We start from the raw sequence: 24467 nt of genomic DNA, 5'->3' as shown, positions 1-24467 counted from the left end.
GTCCAATAAAATTCAAATAAAATTTCCCGCGGCTAGGTACGAATGAATACACTTCATTTATTCCATTGGCTGATTTGAGTATACCACCAGAACATTGGAAACATATCCGCGTCTTTGTAACACTGTTTTACTGTATGAAACAATTTTATCTCTAATTAAAAGGCTTAATAGATAGAACAGTTTTACACTCAATTCTCGACATCAATACAGTTTGTGCGTACACCTTTTATTTTCAGAGTATTACCAACGCAAAAGCGTTTATACTTAAAAGGCTATGTTCTCATATTTAGTACTTACTTCCATATTCCTGTCAACATGTTAACATGTAAAAGTATAAAGAGCAGTGGAAGCGAGGCCTCACTTTAAAGAATTGCATTTCAACCCGCGAGGTTTCGGGTCAAGTCGCGGACATTCAGAGTTTATATACCAGAGCGACTCTGGTCCCTGGCCGTCTTTACCTTATATGGTAATCATAACCATATATGTCACAACACAAACATCTATAAATAAACGTTATGAATGAGTGTAATATGACCATATATGAAGAAAGCGTAATCAAATAACGTGCGAGGGGTACCGAATGGAGAAACAAGAAAAAACATCGTTGGAATAATCTCCCCTTTTGATTGCACACGAGCTTTCAAACGGTTTGGATCCGGTATTGTATACGTTTGTGACATTGTTTTGAGATCAAGAAGTCATTTCGGCGCGTATATATTTCAGTTTTGTTTTTGAACTTGCAATAGCTATCTTTTAATTGTGATTTGGTGTATTTCGACGTTGTAAAGTGTATAATTCAAAGTGGCATTCATTTTCGCGACCTAGTCCTAGTAACTCGGTGTGAGTGAACGAAGGATTTGTGTTTACTTTTCACCTTAAGTTCAACTGTGCGTTTTATTACCCATTTTGTGATCTATTAAAAACACGTGCTTCGCGCATTTGGACACTTACAGTGTATTTTACACTAGTGCAATAATTGACACGTTTGATGTGTTTATAGTGACTGTGATATTTGCATTGATTGAACACTTACCAGTGGATTGCAATTTTGAGTGACACTTTAATACTAATTATTAAAAAAACAGGTGCTTCGCGCATTTGGACACATTCAGTGTGTTACACACTAGTGCAATAATTGACACTTTTATCATGTTCATAGTGATATTTGCACTGAACATTGACCAGTGTATTGCAATTTTGACACTTATTGATTATTGAAAACTAGTGCTTTTTAACTTGTGTGACCTTTATTTTTATTAAAGCGTGATTGATCTGTTTTGTTTATATTCTTTTTGTGTAGTTAGATACACATAAGACAAGTTTAGTCGTCCTTATTAGTCTTGTTGCAATTGTATTGTTAAGGTAGTATTTGGGTTGTTAAGACTTGTCTTTTTATAATTAGTAAATTTATTACGCAGGCTCTTTTGAACAGGATGCAGTGTTGTGTCAGGAAGCATTTTCCTTTTATTTTTTCAGGTGCCCAAGACAGGAGAAAAGTGAACCGTATTGCTGGGGACTCCAATGCTCATCGGATTAAGGATATTCTTCCTGCCGATATAGCTGTCAAATGCCTGCCAATCTCTGATGAGTATATGTAATGACAATGGTATAGAACAGTAATTACAGTTTCAGGTTTGTTTCTATTAATGGTATCACATGTACACATTTTTCTAAACGTTAAAACAAAATGATTAATGAAATAAACAAAAGGTTACCGTTTAAACGGTATCCATATGTCAGTTATAAAAGTGTCATTGACATCGCATTTCCAAACTGAAAGTAATGATTATTTCCAGAAGTTATATTCAGATCATTACCCATTTGGGCAATGACGTCATATTAAAACCAACTGTTCTTGCCGTTGTTGAGTCATTGGGTACACATTTTCTACTTACATGCCGTAGTATTTTATAACAAAGACAAATAAATATTGATCCCACATTTCTTCAATAAGACTACACCTGTGTAAATTTTTTATTGTTTTCTACCTAACAAGATGTACATAAAAACGAGTATCTGTTTATTAAATTAAAAATGAATGCGGATGAATAAATGTCGGAAAAAATGTCCTCATGCACGTTGTGCTGACGCGCGTCAAATGTTCAAGACAATTCGGGGAATGATCATGCAACAAATAGCTGGAAAATTTTCCCGAGCACTTTGTGCCGACGTGTGTCAAATATTCAAGACGTCTAGGTCGTACATGGTGTTTTGTTATGTTTACGCTGTTGTGAATAAGGGCCATCTGGCACACTTGATACAAATGTATACCAGTCTTTTTTTAACAGCTTTTAATAAGTTTTGCAACATTGTAACGTAATGAACTAAAATGGATTATGTTGATATCAACAGTCGTTTAAATGTTTACTGTTTTTGTAAACATTTTTGAGAAAACACGAAATGCCACCATTTAAACTTGATACTCATAGTTTCTATAAATGATGTAATTATTTCATTTCTTTATACTTGAACAGTTCAAATGTCAAGTCCTAAGCTTCGTATGATTACAGTATTTGTCATCAATATAAAGTTAAACTTATTATGCTGATGTCATCATGTGCAATGATTGGCATCATTGCGTTTTCTAACTAATTTGCATGGTTATATATTTTATTTAAGCGTGTGGAATATTTTACAGATTGTAGGGAATTGTAATTGCAAACTTTTCATTTTAATCTTGAGGCAAAGCATGAATTTTCCTTGTGTATTCATTCATGTATATTTGTGATTTATTTACACAGACATTCGCCAACTCTGTTTTCAAAGGTGCCAAATTTTCTTGTGATCGTTTTCGCCATGCATTGTTGAGAGACTTGCGGAAGATGGATGTTCAACAGCTGTATCTTCATCTAGGCTCAAATGACATTCTTACAAATGAAGCGGTGTTTTACCGGTACATATACAATTAAAAAAAAAGCTTTGATATTTAAATTTAATGTACATGTAGTTGTTTCCCATAACTATATAAATTTGCAAAACTAACATTTTACATGGTTTATTCCTCAATGAGTCATGGAAACTTGCAATCATTTTAGAAGTGTTATCTAGTTTCTAATTTATAAATAAAGCATTTCACAATATTTTCTATTATCCATGTTAACTTGACATTTTATGCTCCCCCAAAAAAATTTGGGGGGGGGGAGCATATAGTCGCCGCTTCGTCAGTCCGTCTGTCCGTCCGTGAACAATTTTTGGATTCTCAGCAACTAAAGGCCGGAATTCAATGAAACTTAATGGGAAGCTTCACTATTAAGAGGAAATGTGCATATTATCAGCGGGTTCTGGTCGGATGATTTGTCACAGAGTTATGGCCCTTTTAAATTTTCTATTAACTGTACATATAGTGCAATTCTTGTCAGGGCTATTTCTCAGCAATTAATGACCGGAATTCAATGAAACTTTATGGGAAGATTTACTACCAAGAGGAGATGTGCATATTATCAGCGGGTTCTGGTCAGATGATTTTTCACAGAGTTATGGCCCTTTAAAATTTTCCATTTACTGTACATATAGTGCAATTCTTGTCCGGGCTATTTCTCAGCAACTAATGACTGGAATTCAATGAAACTTTATGGGAAGCATCACTACCAAGAGGAGATGTGCGTATTATCAGCGGGTTCTGGTCGGATGATTTTTCATAGAGTTATGGCCCTTTGAAATTTTCCATTGTACATATAGTGCAATTCTTGTCCGAGCAATTTCTCAGCAACTTATTACGGGAATTCAATGAAACTTTATGGGAAGCTTCACTACCAACAGGAGATGTGCATATTATCAGCTGGTTCTTGTCGGATGATTTTCCACAGAGTTATGGCCATTTGAAATTTTCCATTGTACATATAGTGCAATTCTTGTCCGAGCTATTTCTCAGCAACTTATTACATGAATTCAATGAAATTTTATGGGAAGCTTCGCTACCAACAGGAGATGTGCATATTATAAGCTGGTTATGGTCAGATGATTTTTCACAGAGTTATGGCCCTTTGAAATTTTCTATAAACTGTACATATAGTGCAATTCTTGTCCGGGCTATTTCTCCCCAACTACTGACTGGAATACAATGAAGCTTTATGGGAAGTTTAACTACCTTGAGGAGATGCGCATGTTATTAGTGGGTTCTGGTTAGATGATTTATTTACAGAGTTATGGCCCTTTGAAATTTTTAAGTTACTAAACCATCCATTGTATTAATTTGTCCAAAGTTATGCCCCTCAAGACGTTTCCTTTTATCTGAATATATAGTGCAATATTGTGACAAAAAAACCTTTGTGGAGCATCACCCGTCTCAAACGGTTTCTTGTTTCATTATTTGCTGTCTACAATTAATTTTACATGAAATAGCAAATGTTTTATTTATGCGCATAATATTAACAATATAATTATACATATTTGTTTATGTAACTATTTTGATAGGTAAGTCAGTCTGCAAAGAAAAAGAACACATTTGTATATATTTTACTCCACATTTTTTATGCCCCCTTTCGAAGAAAAGTGGGTATATAGTTTTCTCACTGTCTGTCTGTCTGTCACACTTTTCTTGTCCCCTCTCTAATTCAAATAGTTTTCATCTGATCTTTACCAAACTTGTTCAGAAGTTGTATCTAGGCAATATCTAGGTCAAGCTCGAATATGGGCCATGCCGGGTCAAAAACTAGACCATGGGGTCTATTAGTGCATTTTAAGGTTTAAGCATGGTGTCTGCTCTCTAATTGAAGTAGTTTTCATCTGATCTTTACCAAACTTGGTCAGAAGTTGTATCAAGACAACATCTAGGTCATGTTCGAATATGGGTCATGCCGGGTCAAAAACTAGGTCACAGGGTCACTTAGTGCATTTCAAGGATTAAGTATGGTGTCCGCTCTCTAGTTTGGGACTTTGCATTTTGCATTTCTAAATTAACGTTTTTTATGCCGCCGAAGGAGGGCATATAGTGATCGCACTGTCCTTCCGTCTGTTTATCTGATGTCTGTCTGTCCGTCCGTCACACTTTGTGTTTAGGTTTCGAAAAATGCTCATAACTTCTTTTGTCGCTTCAGATGTAACATTCATATTTGATATGCATGTGTACATGGACAAGGCCTTTCCATATGCACACAAATTTTTACTCCAAGACCTTGACCTTAGGGTCCGTGTTTAGGGTTCAAAAAATGCATTTAGATTTCGAAAAATGCTCATAATTTCTATCAAAGCATTTATTGGGGGCATACGTCATCCTATGGAGACAGATCTTGTTTAACAAATTAATTAAAATAATATGTTGTCAACATGAAGTGTATATATGCAAGATCACATTCCCAGTGACAACAACTCTTTAATTGTTGACTGTATTTTAGCTGGACTATTATATATGAAATATATATAGTGGAGCTATCCTACTCACCCCGGCGTTGGCGTTTCCGTGAGCGTGCAAATGTTAAAGTTTGCGTACTACTTCAAATATTTTCAATGTCCATTGACATATTGCTTTCATATTTTGCATACTTGTTTACCAACATGATCCCAACCTATAAACAAGAGCAGACCACTGTATCAAGCATTTTGACAGAATTATTGCCCCTTTTATACTTAGAATATGCATATTATTGATAAATCTATGTTAAATTGTGCGTACTACCCCAAATATTTCCTATGTCCTTTAACATATTGCTTTGTTATATTGCATACTTGTTTACCAACATGACCTTTAACCTACAAACAAGAGCAGACCACTTAATCAAGCATTTTGATAGAATTACGGCCCCTTTTATACTCAGAATATGCATATTATTGATAAATCTATGTTAAAGTTTGCGTACTACCCCAAATATTTCCTATGTTCTTTGACATATTGCTATTATATTTTGCATACTTGTTTTCCAACATGACCCCAACCTATAAACAAGATTAGACCACTGAATCAAGCATTTTGATAGAATTATGGCCCCTTTTTTACTTTGAGAATTGGACATTTTGCTTAAATTCACATAACTTTTTTATTTATGATAAGATTTTATTAATACTTTGACAAAACAACACTTACCTGAATACCACAATGGATTCCACCCGTGCAATACCAGTGCTCCAGCTAGGCCTAAATCGAAGGGCGCCCCGCCCTGCCCTCCTGAACCTCCGCCCTGACCTTCCTAGGGCCCCCCCTGCCCTTAAAAAAAATAATTTTTTTTTTTACATATGATGATTAATAAATCTCTTATTAAAATACATTGTAATTAATTTATTCCTCATTGTAGTAATTAAATTTGAATTGTTTAATGACAATGGGAATAATTTATTCTTACAATTATTGATAACACATAAATTAACATGCATGAGGAAGCATTCTAGAAACACCCGCGCGCTCGAAAGTGCCCTTTTGACAAAATACTGCGCGTCCAAAGTGCCCTTTTGACAAAAAATCCCCCTGCCTTTTTCAAATCCTAGCTGCAGCACTGCAATACCCCACGCCCCAACCCAGAATCCCTGCCCCCCCCCCCCCAAATTTTTTGTTTTCCTTTTTTATTTTTGAAAGATCGTCAGATCGTCTAATAAATGACCACACCCCACGTTATACCCCCCTCTCAACCCCCCTACCCCCCTCCCCAAATTTTTATTTTTTTTTCCTTTTTTTATTTTTGAAAGATCATCTAATAAATTATTGAATATGAACAATTTCCCCATGATGGCTTACGTTATACTGTCAAGCATTCGAATAGTCGAGCGCGCTGTCCTCTGACAGCTCTTGTTATCTATTTTATTAATGAAAATGATTGTATTGAAATAATTTCAGAGATGTAGCTGACTTGTGCGATTTGGTGCATCAGGTCAGTCCAGACACTGAGGTTGTCTTTTGCAAAGTTTTCTGAATAAAATACATTAAATTTAGTGGTTTGATAAAAATAGAAAATGCCCAGAGCCAGTAGCACTGACACTTGCAGTGTGATATAAGAAATGGCAAAAATATTTTGAACCTTCTCCCATAACAGATATCTCCCTGTTAGCTAACAAACGTTTTTTTGACTGATAGTTCAGTCACATAAATGTGAGGGGACTGTCAGGATGTTTTTTTTTAAATAATAATTATTGATTAAGTGATAAGAAAATATTGAAATTGTGTTCATTGTTATTTGAACTAACTTTAAGAAAGTATTGAAATTGTGTACATTGTTATTTGAACTAACTTGCTTACATTACGTGCATTTCAAGGATTAATTATGGTGTCCGCTCTCTAGTTTGGGACTTATTTTGCATTTCTGGATTAACTTTTTTAATGCCGCCGAAGGAGGGCATATAGTGATCGAACTGTCCTTCTGTCTGTTTGTCTGATGTCTGTCTGTCCGTCACACTTTGTGTTTAGGTTTCGAAAAATGCTCATAACTTCTTTTGTCGCTTCAGATGTAACATTCATATTTGATATGCATGTGTATATGGACAAGGCCTTTCCATACCCACACAAATTTTTACCCCATGACCTTGACCTTAGGGTCCGCGTTTAGGGTTCGAAAAATGCTCATAATTTCTATCAAAGCATTTATTGGGGGCATACGTCATCCTATGGAGACAGCTCTTGTTTAACAATTTAATTGAAAATAATATATATGTTTTCTTATCTAAGTTAATGTCAAAGTTCTTGTTTAGTAGGTATTTATTGGTTAAAATGATGAAAAATAAATGTTTTACAAAGTTTTATATTTAAAGGAGGCGCACAATCGGTGTCCAGAATGCAGGGTTGTTTGCTCCAACGAAGACGCTTTGCTGAGCCACTTCTGCAGTCGCCACATCAAGCAACCAGAGACTGGAAAAGAGAGTAAAATTAAGCTGATAGGCTCACCAATGGTATAACTTTAAATCACTAACTTGTGTATGCTTGACAATTATTTTATGTACAAATAAAGTAACAAAAAAAGGGGGTCAACACATGCACTTTCCCATATAATGCTTTCTGTATCTTTTAGCAACTAATGACACGATTTTGTGTTGACATACTCAATATGATAGTTATAGCCCTATATAACTGGTATGTTCATTTTAGTTAATCTTTCTATTTTATTAAACCTGTTTGTTTTAGCTAGATTGCTTGAAAAACACAACCAGGATTATTTTTATGCCCCCGGATCAAAAGATCGGGGGTATATTGTTTTTGGCCTGTCTGTCATTGTATGTGTCCATGTGTGTGTGTGTGTGTGTGTGTGTGTGTGTCCCAAAACTTTAACCAAAACTTTAACCTTCATCATAACTTTTGCAATATTGAACATAGCAACTTGATTTTTGGCATGCATGTGTATCTCATGGAGCTGCACATTTTGAGTGGTGAAAGGTCAAAGTCAAGGTCATCCTTCAAGGTCAAAGGTCAAAAAAAATAATTCAAAAACTTTAACCAAAACTTTAACCTTCTTCATAACTTTTGCAATATTGAACGTAGCAACTTGATATTTGGCATGCATGTGTATCTCATGGAGCTGCACATTTTGAGTGGTGAAAGATCAAGGTCATCCTTAAAGGTCAAAGGTAAAAAATAATCAAAGTGGCGCATTAGGGGGCATTGTGTTTCTGACAACCACATTTCTTGTTAGCATTGTCTTACCCCTGTTACATGCAATGTACATGTGGCTTATTAAATTGGAAACCCTGGTTTGCATGAGAATATTTTGCAAAACATAGTTGAAAAAACATACATGTATACAAACTTAGACATTACTGTTAGTATAATGAGCACCTCTATTTCTGAATATTTTGATTGGATGGTTATGGGCCTTTATGCTTGTGTCACATTTATGTATGTGAAAGTGTGTAATTAGACAAAAGAATTTATATTTTTTTATTTTTTGGGTAACAATCACTTATTTTAGAGTTATTTATAAGTAAATCTTACAGATTGCATCTGCTAATCATGAACTCAACGAAGTCAGCTCAAGGAAGTGGAAGGCATGCTTGGAAAATAGAAGTTTCCATTATTAAGGCAAATTTTAGTATATTTCAAATTTGTAACCAAATGAAGTGACAAGATCTTGAATGAACATTTGATTGAACATTTGTTATCTGTCTAGAGAAACAGTTTGAAGCGAATGAATTAAGTATTGCCTATTGTCTATAAGTTAATTGTGTGACCTGAACCCTGTGAGGGATATTACTTATTTTTATACGCCGGTTTTGAAAAAACGGGAGGTATTATAGTTTCACCCTTGGCGGGCGGCGGCGTCCATAACAGTGTCCACTCTCTAATTCAAATAGTTTTCATCCGATCTTCACCAAACTTGGTCAGAAGTTCTACTAGACAATATCTAGGTCAAGTTTGAATATGGGTCATGCCAGGTCAAAAACTAGGTCACGGGGTCACTTAGTGCATTTGAAGGATTTAGCATTGGTGGCTTTCTAATTGGAGTAGTTTTCATCTGATCTTTGCCAAATTTGGTCATAAGTTGTGTGTAAATGATATATAGGTCAAGTTCAAATATGGGTTATGCCGGGTCAAAAACTAGGTCGCGAGGTCACTTAGAGCATTTCATGCATTTCGCATGGTGTCTGCTCTCTAATTGAAGTAGTTTTCATCCAATCTTCACAAACTTTGGTCAGAAGTTTTATCTAGACAATATCTAAGTCAAGTTCAATTATGGGTCATGCCGGGTCAAAAACAAGGTCAGGGGTTCACTTAGTACATTTCAAGGATTAAGCATGGTGTCCGCTCTCAAATTGAAGTAGTTATCATCCGATCTTCACAAAATTTGGTCAGAAATTGTGTCAAAATGTTATCTAGGTCAAGTTCAAATATGGGTCACGCCAGGTCAAAAACTAGGTCACGAGGTTACTTAGTGCATTTCAAGCATTTAGCACGGTGTCCACTCTCTTATTGAAGTAGTTTTCATCTGATCTTCAACAAATGTGGTCAGAAGTTGTATCTAGACAATATCTAGTTCAAGTTCAAATATGGGTCATGCTGGGTCAAAAACTAGTTCACAGGGTGCATTTCAAGGATTTAGCATGGTGTAAGCTCTTTAATTGAAAGAGTTTTCATCCGATCTTCACCAAATTTGGGCAGAAGTTGTGTCTTAATGATATCTAAGTCAAGTTCAGATATAGGTCATGCCGGGTCGAAAACTAGGTCACTTAGTGCATTTCCAGCGTTTAGCATGGTGTCCAAAACCTTCAAACGGGTGTATCTTGTGACAGTTTAGCACTCTTGTTTATTACATTAAAGCCACACACCTTGAAATGAAATACATGTTACTCAGTACATATAGATGCAATTTGAAAGTGTGCAAAATTGTCATTAAATCTATAGCCTAGTTAGCAAGTAATTTATTTTTTTTTATTTTAAAACTGAATGTATGATTTGTATACGTACATGTTCAATTCGAGAAACACAATTATTTTTAAGTTTTAAAGCACAAGAAAGACGGATTTCTACCTTGCAACCACCAGATATATTCTAATTGGCAAAGATAAAATATGTTTCTTATTTATATCCAAATTTACTATGCCAGATATTTCATTTCAAGGTGTGTGGCTTTAAGGAATGTTTTTTAAATGGGTATATTACCAAGATCTGCACAGCCAGGGTGATATTAACCTTCAGATGTTAAAGCTTTCTAAGAATTTTAAGGCTTGCCTTTTATACTTGAAATGATAAATCATTAACATGTTTTGTTCTTTAGGAACATACAAACATTTCCCACCCACCATGTGGATCAAGATGTTTGGGCTGATGATTCTGGGTCGTATGTGTGGACAAGGTGGTCTTCATTACATCATGATGCAGCTGTGTATTCAACAACATGTTAACCTGTCCCAGCGGATGTTGATGCTCTTAAATCTCTTAAATGATGTTGAGAAAAATCCAGGACCGGTACTTTATGACAAAATATACATCGTTTATTGAATAACTATATATATTTTTTTTAACATTAAAGTGATTTTTTTCTTGCATTTTTGTGCCTTTTGTTACTGAGAACTATTTTATCATATGTTGGTGATTGAAACCCAGGACCTGTAAGTGCTTCTTAATATTTGCAACAAATGACAAATCATGTTAAGTTTTTGAAACATCTGTTTTTTGTTCAGTTAAAGGACATATTGAACTCACTAATTGCTAAGTTAACTTAGATGCATCAAGTTTTTTTGATGATTTCTACTTTCTGTTGAATCATTATCCTTTCCAAAGCCAGAGAGATATAGTGTTGGCGTTTTCCATCGGTCAGTCTGTCAGTCCATCCATCTGTTTGTTACAAACATTTTAGGGCTTCATATCATGAATTTAATAAGATTTCAACATGGAAAAATAAGTGTATGCCATATTCATACAATAGTGCAAATTTACTTTTTTTCTTTCTTTTTAGATTAGTTATTAACAGAAAAACAGAACAGTAACATACTTTTATTACATTAACAGAGGCTCTGATTAGATGTGTATCTGCGTAAAGAACTCATAGAAAATATCAATATATAGATAAATAAAACAAAAATAGAGTTAAACAAATCATGGGGAAATCCACAATACACACCAAGAGCTATTAGTAGGCTTATCTCCATTGACTTATTTCACAGTAAATCTCTTTTTTTTTGCCTTTTCATTAACATTTTCAATCAAAAATAACATTTGTGAAAAACTTAGTCAATGATTATAACTAAAGTTAAAAATGTGGACACTGTAAGTTAATTGACTTTGGCTTCCAATCTGCAGTTTACAAAGTTGCTTGTTATAGGAGTATTCGTGCAAATGGATATCCTGCAAGGAAGACTTCCACTCCATAGGACAGCAAGATGCACATATCATCTCTCATGTGGTTCAAGAGAAATGCTGTAGATGGGGAGACTGTTCCAAAGTCCTGAGCTTTAATAGTCTTGAAAACCATGAACTTAAACATCTCTAGGATGTGAGTTTAGCACTGTGTATGAACTGGTGTTGCTTCATTTTCTGCATATCTTTATCTCAGTCTTCTCTAGTTTTGATGGTCAAATACATATTGTCTGCCAGTTTTTTCCCCCAATACTGCCGTTCATCGTTTGCTTGCATCAAGAGTTTTAAAAGAAATTAAAACTCATTTGTTTAGTTAGAATCTTATGAAAGACTTAAATGGCCATGTTTAATACAATTGTATAACAACATATATGAGCTAAAAAAAATAGTTGGAATAATTAATGTTTATATGAACATAACAAATTTGCTTAAAATCATAGGTCTTGTTTTTGTCTGCCACTATAAGAACCAGAACATATTTCGGACATTCGAGGATTGACTTGCTGTGTTAGAGGATCATCAGGTGATGGAAGAAACCAGGCTTTTTTCGACTCAATGTTGATGAAACCTGATCGACATGCTCATCTTGGTTGAGTAAGCCTGGGTTGAGTGTTTCCAAAAAGTAGGTAACCTGGTGAAATCTTAGGAAAACATTGTAACCAGATCCAGGTTTATTTGACTGACAGACCGATGGACAGTGGGTCAACCGTAAATCCCTTCATGTGAAAACGGTAGGGACAAAATAAATATCACATTGCTCTTCTGAGTTCATTTGAAAACCAAGTTTTATCACAAAATTAAAATGGTCAATGTATTATTTTGTGTATTTAAAAATTATGTGAATATTAAGTTTCATGAAATCTTACTGAGTTTTCTCAATTTTAGCTACTATTCGGACATGGACTGACGGAGAAATGGGCAACAATGTCGCAATTTGTATACCAAGTTTTATAAGAATTGTTTCATAAAAGTAACCAATGTGTCTGTTCTATGTCAAGGTAACTACTAGGATGAAATACACAAAAAGATTTTGGTTCACAATAGGGTAGGCTCCGCGTGCCGTGAACCGGGCAACAGCTTTTGTCATTTAACATTTGTTATAATGGCATAAGCTGGCAGATACCCTTTAACTTTAACGATGTTTTCCGATAATTTCTCGGAAAATACAACCTAGCAATTTTTATTTAATTTAGATTACTAAAAATTAATATTATATTTATGCCCCCCTTGGAAGAAGAGGGGTATATTGTTTTGCACATGTCAGTTGGTTGGTCCACCAGATGGTTTCCTGATGATAACTCAAGAACGCTTTGGCCTAGGATCATGAAACTTCATAGGTTTATTGATCTCGAAATAGTAAAATGGTTTCCGGATGATAACTCAAGAACGCTTATGCCTAGGATCATGAAACTTCATAGGTACATTGATGATGACTCGGAGATGACATCTATTGATTTTCAGGTCACTAAGTCAAAGGTCAAGGTCACAGTGACTCGAAATAGAAAAATGGTTTCCGGATGATAACTCATAAATGCTTACGCCTAGGATCATAAAATAAAAAAATCATTGGTACATTGATAATGACTGGCAGATGACCCCCTTCATAGGTACATTGATAATGACTGGCAGAAGACCCTTATTGATTTTCAGGTCACTAGGTCAAAGATTAAGGTCATAGTGACTCAAAACAGTTTAATGGTTTCCTGTTGATAGCTCAAGAATACTTAGGTCTATGATCATGAAACTTCTCAAGTACATTGATCATGACTGGCAGATGACCCCTATTGATTTTCAGGTCACTAGGTCAAAAGTCAAGTTCACAGTGACAAAAACGTATTCACAATGGCTGCCACTACAACTGACAGCCCATAGGGGGGGCATGCATGTTTTACAAACAGCCCTTGTTCTGTGTTAAAATTATGTACACGTCTGCGTTAAATAAATATGTTCACATTTGAAATAAAGCTAAAAATGTGTATTGTTGTTATTAGTAATTTGAACCGAATTGCTCTGTGGGAAGTATAAGTACTATCAACCAGACCTAAATACGTGGGTAATTAAAGAGCACGAGAAAAGATGAAAATTAAGTTAGCTCAACCATTTTAAGCAATATTACTGGGTCACACTTTTTACGATGCAAAATCTGAAGGGTCCCTAGACTATGATGATTACTTACACGAGGAGTGTCCTATTCATTGCTGCCGCATGATCCTATCAGTAACGAATTAACGCTTGTATCGTTAAAGCAAGTCGTATATTCACGTTTATAAATATTTAAATAGAAAATAAAGGTTTAATTGTCGCATATCCACCGCATGATGTGTTTCTTATAAAGTGCACGTATATTCAAACCGAACAATTTTGTCCTTAGATAAACATATACTACATGTGATCATATGTGGCCTCACAAGGCTTATTATGAATTTATTATATCGCCATCGCAATGAGATGTAAATAGTTCATACATGCACAGTGTTCTTTCAACACAACCAAATCACACTTATAGTCGCGTCTTGCGAAAATAGGTCTTAATGCGTATGCGGCCAGCGTAAGTCAAACACGGTCTGCGCTATTTCGCAGTGATTGTTGTTAGGTCAAAAACGTGCATGAAGAAGTCCGGATTTCCGCAGTGATTTGGCCAATGCTGTGGGTGATTTCTCTGAAATCAATAATTAAAATATTCTGATTCATTCATTCGGGTCTACAGGCGTGAAATTTCTCCATCATTTAATTGTTTGTTGATAAAGGGTATTTTATGTGAAAAGCTTGGTAAGACAGCTACGCCGAACAACCGAACTAGCATTCATTAATTTGATCAAAATATGCACACAGCAGAATGATTGTGTTTCTTACATGGCTTTTAGAAGAACAGACCATGCAGGCGAGCAGTGAACAATATGATTAGGTTTAGTTGCCCTAACCCTATATACCCTTGGTATGACTTGTGAGTGTTGAACTAATGTGCTACAGCATCACTTAAATACAAACATACGATAGTCAGGTATCCCCGCATAATGACATATAGAATATTACTGGGTAGATACCGCTTGGCAAACTTGAGCCTGGGATAGTCGGTTATACCCGCTTTGTGAAATTAGGAATATAACAGGTTTAATATAGCATTAACAGTACGTACTTGGGGGTTATAGGAAATACCCGCTATATGACTATCCTGTATATAACTAAATGACGTCAAAAATACAACTGATGTGATACGGCATTACTTATACGAGCATAGGGTAGTAAGGTATAACTCGCCTCCTACAAAAATGACCTGATTCGATTTGCTTTGAGAGGCCATGTGCCCATTGTGTATTTTCCATACACCCTGAGAAATTTCCATACACCCCGAGTAATCGGTTGAGATATAATGGATACACAGTTAGTAACTGATTGTGTATAGGATATACACCCTCAGTTCCCTTCTCGAGCTTCGCTCTCATACACCATCAGTTACAAACAGTGTAACTAATACGGTATTACTTATAACAGCATGGGGTAGTAGTATATACCGCTATATAACTCGCTAGTATAGTACAGGCTTGATACGGCATTACTTATATACGAGCATTGGGTAGTAGGATATATCCGGTATATTGCTCGCTAGTAAAGTACTGGCTTGATACGGCATTACTTATATACGAGCATGGGGTAGTAGGATATACCCGCTATATAACTCGCTAGTATAGTACTGGCTTGGTACGGCATTACTTATATACGAGCATGGGGTAGTAGTATATATCCGGTACATGACTCGCTAGTATAGTACTGGCTTGATACGGAATTACTTATATACGAGCATGGGTAGTAGGATATACCCGGTATATAACTCGCTAGTATAGTACTGGCTTGAAACGGCATTACTTATATACGAGCATGGGGTAGTAGGATATACCCGGTATATAACTCGCTAGTATAGTACTGGCTTGATACGGCATTACGTATATACGAGCATGGGGTAGTAGGATATACCCGGTATATGACTCGTGAGTATAGTACCGGCTTGATACGGCATTACTTATATACCAGCATTTGGGTAGTAGGATATATCCGGTATATAGCTTGCTAGTATAGTACCGGCTGGATACGGCATTACTTATATACGAGCATGGGGTAGTAGTATATACCCGCTATGACTCTCTAGTATAGTACCGGTTTGATACGGCATTACTTATATACGAGCATGGGGTAGTAGAATATACCCGCTATATAACTCGCTAATATAGTACTGGCTTGATACGGCATTACTTATAATGAGCATGGGGTAATAGGATATACCCGCTATATAACTCGCTAGTATAGTACCGGTTTGATACGGCATTACTTATATACCAGCATGGGGTTGTAGAATATACCCGGTATACAACTCGCTAGTATGGTACTGGCTTGATACGGCATAACTTATATAAAGGCATGGGGTATTAGGATATACCTGGTATATGACTCGCTAGTATAGTCCTGGGTTGGTACGGCATTACTTACATACGAGCATGGGGTAGTAGTATATACCCGCTATGGCTCGCTAGTATAGTACTGGTTTGATACGGCATTACTTTTATACGAGCATGGGGTAGTAGGATATACCCGGTATATGACTCGTTAGTATAGTACTGGCTTGATACGGCATTACTTATATACGAGCATGGGGTAGTAGGGTATACCCGGTATATGACTCGCTAGTATAGTACTGGCTTGAAACGGCATTACTTATATACGAGCATGGGGTAGTAGTATATACCCGCTATGACTCGCTAGTATAGTACTGGCTTGATACGGCATTACTTATACCGGGTATACGAGCATGGGGTAGTAGGATATTTCCGGTATATGACTCGCTAGTAAAGTACTGGCTTGATACGGCATTACTTATATACGAGTATGGGGTAGTAGGATATACCCGTTATATAACTCGCTAGTATAGTACCGACTTGATACGGCATTACTTTTATACCAGCATGGGGTAGTAGGTAAAAGCCGGTATATAACTGGCTAGTATAGTACTGGCTTGAAACGACATTACTTATATACGAGCATGGGGTAGTAGGATATACCCGGTATATGACTCGCTAGTATAGTACTGGCTTGAAACGGCATTACTTATATACGAGCATGGGGTAGTAGTATATACCCGCTATGACTCGCTAGTATAGTACTGGCTTGATACGGCATTACTTATACCGGGTATACGAGCATGGGGTAGTAGGATATTTCCGGTATATGACTCGCTAGTAAAGTACTGGCTTGATACGGCATTACTTATATACGAGTATGGGGTAGTAGGATATACCCGTTATATAACTCGCTAGTATAGTACCGACTTGATACGGCATTACTTTTATACCAGCATGGGGTAGTAGGTAAAAGCCGGTATATAACTGGCTAGTATAGTACTGGCTTGAAACGACATTACTTATATACGAGCATGGGGTAGTAGGATATACCCGCTATATAACTCGCTAGTTTAGTACCGGCTTGATACGGCATTACTTATATAAAGGCATGGGGTAGTAGGATATACCCGGTATATGACTCGCAGGTATAGTACTGGCTTGATACGGCATTACTTATATACGAGCAAGGGGTAGTAGTATATACCCGCTATGACTCTCTAGTATAGTACCGGTTTGATACGGCATTACTTATATACGAGCATGGGGTAGTAGAATATACCCGCTATATAACTCGCTAATATAGTACTGGCTTGATACGGCATTACTTATAATGAGCATGGGGTAATAGGATATACCCGCTATATAACTCGCTAGTATAGTACCGGTTTGATACGGCATTACTTATATACCAGCATGGGGTTGTAGAATATACCCGGTATACAACTCGCTAGTATGGTACTGGCTTGATACGGCATAACTTATATAAAGGCATGGGGTATTAGGATATACCTGGTATATGACTCGCTAGTATAGTCCTGGGTTGGTACGGCATTACTTACATACGAGCATGGGGTAGTAGTATATACCCGCTATGGCTCGCTAGTATAGTACTGGTTTGATACGGCATTACTTTTATACGAGCATGGGGTAGTAGGATATACCCGGTATATGACTCGTTAGTATAGTACTGGCTTGATACGGCATTACTTATATACGAGCATGGGGTAGTAGGGTATACCCGGTATATGACTCGCTAGTATAGTACTGGCTTGAAACGGCATTACTTATATACGAGCATGGGGTAGTAGTATATACCCGCTATGACTCGCTAGTATAGTACTGGCTTGATACGGCATTACTTATACCGGGTATACGAGCATGGGGTAGTAGGATATTTCCGGTATATGACTCGCTAGTAAAGTACTGGCTTGATACGGCATTACTTATATACGAGTATGGGGTAGTAGGATATACCCGTTATATAACTCGCTAGTATAGTACCGACTTGATACGGCATTACTTTTATACCAGCATGGGGTAGTAGGTAAAAGCCGGTATATAACTGGCTAGTATAGTACTGGCTTGAAACGACATTACTTATATACGAGCATGGGGTAGTAGGATATACCCGCTATATAACTCGCTAGTTTAGTACCGGCTTGATACGGCATTACTTATATAAAGGCATGGTGTAGTAGGATATACCCGGTATATGACTCGCAGGTATAGTACTGGCTTGATACGGCATTACTTATATACGAGCAAGGGGTAGTAGGATATACCCGCTATGACTCGCTAGTATAGTACTGGCTTGATACGGCATTACTAATATACGAGCATGGGGTAGTAGGATATATCCGGTATATGACTCGCTAGTTTAGTACCGGCTTGATACGGCATTACTTATATAAAGGCATGGGGTAGTAGGATATACCCGGTATATGACTCGCTAGTATAGTACTGGCTTGATACGGCATTACTTATATACGAGCATGGGGTAGTAGGATATACCCGCTATATAACTCGCTAATATAGTACTGGCTTGATACGGCATTACTAATATACGAGCATGGGGTAGTAGGATATATCCGGTATACGACTCGCTAGTATAGTACTGGCTTGATACGGCATTACTAATATACGAGCATGGGGTAGTAGGATATATCCGGTATATGACTCGCTAGTATAGTACTGGCTTGATACGGCATTACTTTTATACGAGCATGGGGTAGTAGGATATATCCGGTATATGACTCGCTAGTATAGTACTGGCTTGATACGGCATTACTTATATACGAGCATAGGGTAGTAGGGTATACCCGGTATATGACTCGCTATTATAGTACTGGCTTGATACGGCATTACTTATATACGACCATGGGGTAGTAGGATATACCCGGTATATAACTCGCTAATATAGTACTGGCTTGATACGGCATTACTTATATACGAGCATGGGGTAGTAGGATATACCCGCTATATAACTCGCTTGTATAGTACTGGCTTGAAACGGCATTACTTATATACGAGCATGGGGTAGTAGGATATACCCGGTACATAACTCGCTAGTATAGTACCGGCTTGATACGGCATTACTTATATACGAGCATGGTGTAGTAGGATATACCCGGTATATAACTCGCTAGTATAGTACTGGCTTGATACGGCATTACTTATACGAGCATGGGGTAGTTGGATATACCCGGTAAAAGACTCGTTTACCAGCATGGGGTAGTAGGATATACCCGGTACATAACTCGCTAGTATAGTACTGGCTTGATACGGCATTACTTATATACCAGCATGGGGTAGTAGGATATACCCGTTACATAACTCGCTAGTATAGTACTGGCTTGATACAGTATTACTTATATACCAGCATGGGGTAGTAGGATATACCCGCTATATTACTCGCTAGTATAGTACTGGCTTGATACGGCATTACTTATATACGAACATGGGGTAGTAGGGTATACCCGGTATATGACTCGCTAGTATAGTACTGGCTTGGTACGGCATTACTTATATATAAGCATGGGGTAGTAGTATATACCCGCTATGACTCGCTAGTATAGTACCGGCTTGATACGGCATTACTAATGTACGAGCATGGGGTAGTAGGATATATCCGGTATATGACTCGCTAGTATAGTACTGGCTCGATACGGCATTACTTATATACGAGCATGGGGTAGGAGGATATACCCGCTATATAACTCGCTAGTATAGTACTGGCTTGATACGGCATTACTTATATACGAGCATGGGTAGTAGGATATATCCGATACATGACTCGCTAGTATAGTACTGGCTTGATACGGCATTACTTATATACGAGCATGGGGTAGTAGTATATACAATGGCTGTTTGTAAAACATGCATGCCCCCCATATGGGCTGTCAGTTGTAGAGGCAGCCATTGTGTGAATACGTTTTTGTCACTGTGACCGTTGACCTAGTGACCTGAAAATCAATAGGGGTCATCTGCCAGTCATGATCAATGTTCCTATGAAGTTTCATGATCCTTAGTTTCATGATCCTAGGCCTAAGCATTCTTGAGTTACCTTCTTGAAAACCATTTTATTATTTGGAATAACTGTGACCTTGACCTAGTAACCTGAAAATCAAGATGGGTCATCTGCCAGTCATGATCAATGTACCAATGAAGTTTCATGATCCTAGGCCTAAGCGTTCTCAAGTTATCATCCGGAAACCATCTGATGGACGGACCGACCGACCGACATGTGGAAAACAATATACCCCTTCTTCTTCGAAGCGGTGCATAATTAGAGAGCGGAAACCATGCTCAAAGTTTAAAACGCACTAAGTGACCCCTTGGCCTTGATTTTGACCCGGCATTACCCATATTCGAACTTGACCTAGACATCATATAGATACAACATCTGATCAAGTTTGGTGAAGATCGGGTAAAAACAACTTGAATTAGAGAGCAGACACTTAATACGGACCGACAGACAAGACAGGCAGACGGACCGACAAACTTCGTTTGTGGGGTATAAAAATGTATTAATAATGCTACTGGTATTTCATTTCTGCGTATTTTAGTCTTATATACAATATGTTAAGTTTCTATTAAGTGCATTATTCCAATTTACTATTCATGACACTAACTTCTACGTTATAAACAAATACGTTCAGATCATTTGCTGTTATTTGTAACTGAACGAGCAAAGAAAAAAATCTTACGTTTTGAATAACTAATAAATCCTTCCAACAATAAGCATTTTTCCTTGTGACTTGACTTTCACTGGGAATCAAACCCAGATCTCCGACTTACTTAGTAAGTCGGCATGTTTTCTTTACACCATGAAAGCGATAAGTTGAAGGAAAAAGCTAATCATTATGTACACAAAATATATTTAACGGATAAAATTTTTAGAAGTCTTTTTCCTACAAGTCTGTATTTACCATTTGACCCCCATGGCATGGCCAGTTTTATGCTAACACAATTGTGTTTAGTTTTACTACATTTACACGATGCTTTGCTGAATACCAAATATCTATGCAGTCAGATTCATAGATAATTTTCCACTTTTTACATATAAGGAAAACAAGATACTACAAAGCAGGGTTAATTAAATTTGGACTTGCTCACATTTTGGCAAAATGACAATTTTCCAAAACAATCAAATTATTGAACAAGAGCCCTAAGGTGCTCAACTGTGACCAGAAGTAACTAAACTATTCTGAGAGGGTGTAGTTTAGAATAATAAATGAACTTAATGAAAAATATGTAATTTGTAGACAAATTATTATTTATAAACTTGACTTTGCTTATCATTACAGCAAATGTTTTGACAAACTTTAAACAAGATGTGTTTGTGAAACACAATGTCCCCCTATATGACGTTTGACCTTGTAGGATGACCTTGACCCTTCACCACTCAAAATGTGCAGCTCCATGAGATACATATGCATTTCAAATATCAAATTGCTAGCTTCAATATTGCAGAAGTGACATTACATGATCAATTTTGACCCATATATTTGACCTTGAAGGATGACCTTGACCTTTCACCACTAAAAATGTGCAGCTCAATGAGATACACATGCATGCCAAATATCACGTTGCTATCTTCAATATAGAAAAGTATTCATAAAATAAGCGATTTGGGCCACATATATTCGACCACTGACCTTGAAGGATGACCTTGACCTTTCACCACTCAAAATGTGCAGATCCATGAGATACACATGCATGCCAAATATCAAGTTGCTATCTTCAATATTGCAAAAGTATAATAAAATGAGCGATTTTGGACACATATATTTGACATCTGACCTTGAAGGATGAACTTAACCTTTCACCACTCAAATTGTGCAGCTCAATGAGATACACATGCATGCCAAATATCAAGTTGCTATCTTGAATATTGAAATACTGCAAAAGTGTACATTAAATGAGCGATTTTGACCCATATATTTGTCCTTTGACCTTGAAGGATGACCTTGACCTTTCACCACTCAAAATGTGCAGCTCCATGAGATACATATGCATGCAAAATATCAAGTTCCTATCTTCAATATTGCAAAAGTTATTGCAAATGTTAAAGTTGGCGCAAACCAACCAACCAACAGACCAACCAACAGACAGGGAAAAAACAATATGTCCCCCACTACTATAGTGGGGGACATAAAAAAGGAACACAATTTTAAATGCAACTTCCAGTGTTTACAAGCTTTTTTTAATTTGACATTTTGACCCACTTTTTGACGTTATGTGATCCAGTTTCAAAGTCAGCTGAGATTACATTGGGCCAAATGCTCTGATCATCTTTCATGAAAAATGCACATAAAAAGGGCCAATTGTGTGTTAACAAGGTTCTACTCTTGCACATTAAGAAAAACTGTCATGTCCACTGGCAGCCATGTTAGTCTACAAACCGGAACCAGTTACAAACTCGACAACTGAGCTATCATTAGAATAAATATTCTGACCAAAATTTATGGAGATATGGCTAAAAATGTCACTTCTAGAGAATTTACAAGGTTTCATTATAGCCATATAAAGACAATTGCCTCGTGCTCTAGTGGATATGTTTTTTGAATAGACATAAAAATTTCGAAACTGGACTGAGCCATCATTTGAACAAATATTCGACCAAAATGCATGAAGATTGGAAAAAAAACAGTGACTTCACTAGTGTTCAAAAGGTTTCACTATAGCTATATAAGGAAACTGCCCAGCCCTGTTACATACGGTCATTTATGAAGTTCCAAAACTGTTGTCGTACGTTAAACAGTTTTCTAGATAGTAATTTCCCACTATTTTTTCCATCAGTGCAGCTTATGATCAACAATTAACTAGTCACTTCCACTTTAAACCTGTCCACTGTAAACACAAGGTTTACTGTTTTGACCTTTTTATACTTTTATTTCTTATTGCTTTGAAATATCATCTTATATATAATGTTATAATGTTCGCATGTATCTCCAATTATATTCTACAAACACCGGTTCAATACATTGAGCTGTACACTATAAATGTAGGGACTAAAATATGATGATAACATTTCTCATCTCTTCTTCTCCTTGTCAATCACTCAAATGGAAACACTGGCCCCTGTGGTACACATTCTTTTTGATCAGCATGTTTTGTCTGCCAAACTGAAAAAAATAATAATCACAAATAAACATTTTAAAGAGAAGTGTAATGCCCCAACACTAATCTTTAGTTTCAAAACAATTGTAATGTCCAAACAAAATTAAACTAAAATACCAAAGTGTGCAAATTCAAATGCTTTTACTTTGAGCTAATAGAGAGAGTTATACAGACAACAAGACATTTGCACATGGTGAATACTTGTGTTATTTGGATAAGGCATTACCATGATATAGTCTGAGCAGTAGTAGGACGCAATGCATGCCTCTCCAACCGCTCAACTATTGTGACTGCTAGATGATGATTTCAGCTGAGGAGCTAAACAAAAATGAGCAAGGGCCATAGTTCTGCAAAATTTGGGCTCATACATAATTTATTCCTTAAGATGCCAATGTTTCCAATGTTGACTAGAAATGGCGCGGCAGAGACCGACGCACATCCCCACGCCGCATGTTTGACCCAGGGGCGCCCCAGGGTTGGTAATGGGGCCATGCATAGTTGACCGTATTGTCATAAGAGAAGTTCAGTATCAATTAGAAGTGAATCGGTGTAGAAATGAAGAAATTATAGTAAAAGGCAATTTTGGGTGGGCGTGGCCTATGTGGGAGGGGCACCCCAGGGTTGGTAATGGGGCCATACATAGTTGAGATTGACCGTATTGTCATAAGAGGGGTTCAGTATTAATTTGAAGTAAATGGGTGAAGAACTTTTAAAGTTATCGAAGGATCCAGAAAGTGTCAGACTGACAGACACAGAGCGCAAACCGTAAGTCCCTCTCCTTTTTCAAGGGTAGGAAACTAACAAGTTTTGATAATAATGTAAAAATAATGGTCAAAACAAGAAACTGATTGAAATACAAAGTTAGGTCGCCCAAAGGGTGTTCTCATTATGTTATATGCACAAACAGGGATTTCAGATATTAAAGGGATCAGGACCATGGATAATTAATAAACCCTCATGTCAATTTCATGTGAATTGCCAGCATTTAATTCTTACGTTCACCTACCATTACTAACATCAAGAGTGTCTTGGTTTGGGTAAAGCTTTCGTATATTGTTTGGAGGCATAGTGTAATAGCTGTGATATTTAGGAATAATGAACCTAAACACAAAACTGAAGCAAATCTGCACCTTTCTAGGTATATTTTGACCTTTGACCTTGAAGGATGACCTTGACCTTTCACCACTCAAAATGTGCAGCTCCATGAGAAACACATGCATGCCAAATATGAAGTTGCTTTCTTCAAT

The 24467-nt window shown here is 36.8% G+C and overlaps 1 protein-coding gene and 2 long non-coding RNA genes across 13 annotated transcripts; 2 read left to right on the top strand and 1 right to left on the bottom strand.

Moving 5' to 3' along the window:
- Window positions 1–424: 424 nt before the first annotated feature.
- LOC127838028 (uncharacterized) lies at window positions 425–8938 on the top strand. 11 transcript variants are annotated; one of them, XM_052365534.1, is made up of 6 exons: window positions 425–658; window positions 1477–1606; window positions 2767–2893; window positions 6764–6797; window positions 7672–7809; window positions 8848–8938. In XM_052365534.1, the coding sequence occupies exons 2-6, from the start codon at window positions 1585–1587 to the stop codon at window positions 8929–8931; spliced, it is 405 nt and encodes a 134-aa protein (XP_052221494.1). In that variant the 5' UTR covers window positions 425–658; window positions 1477–1584; the 3' UTR covers window positions 8932–8938. The 11 variants fall into 11 exon arrangements, with proteins under 11 accessions (XP_052221494.1, XP_052221492.1, XP_052221498.1 ...); XM_052365532.1 differs by having other exon boundaries at window positions 2742–2893; XM_052365538.1 differs by having other exon boundaries at window positions 427–658; window positions 1477–1594.
- LOC127838031 (uncharacterized) lies at window positions 7253–23593 on the bottom strand. Its single transcript, XR_008029616.1, has 3 exons — window positions 23447–23593; window positions 23130–23225; window positions 7253–7768 (listed from the first exon to the last, which is right to left on the bottom strand). It is a non-coding gene; the product is annotated as an uncharacterized LOC127838031 (long non-coding RNA).
- On the top strand, window positions 8936–13683 carry LOC127838030 (uncharacterized). The gene is made up of 2 exons (XR_008029615.1): window positions 8936–10816; window positions 11673–13683. It is a non-coding gene; the product is annotated as an uncharacterized LOC127838030 (long non-coding RNA).
- Window positions 23594–24467: the final 874 nt, after the last annotated feature.

This window comes from Dreissena polymorpha, chromosome 7, assembly GCF_020536995.1.
Source record: "Dreissena polymorpha isolate Duluth1 chromosome 7, UMN_Dpol_1.0, whole genome shotgun sequence".
Classification (NCBI taxonomy): domain Eukaryota; kingdom Metazoa; phylum Mollusca; class Bivalvia; order Myida; family Dreissenidae; genus Dreissena; species Dreissena polymorpha.
The sequence above is the reverse complement of the archived record's forward strand: the minus strand, read 5'-3'. Positions and strand labels throughout refer to the sequence as shown.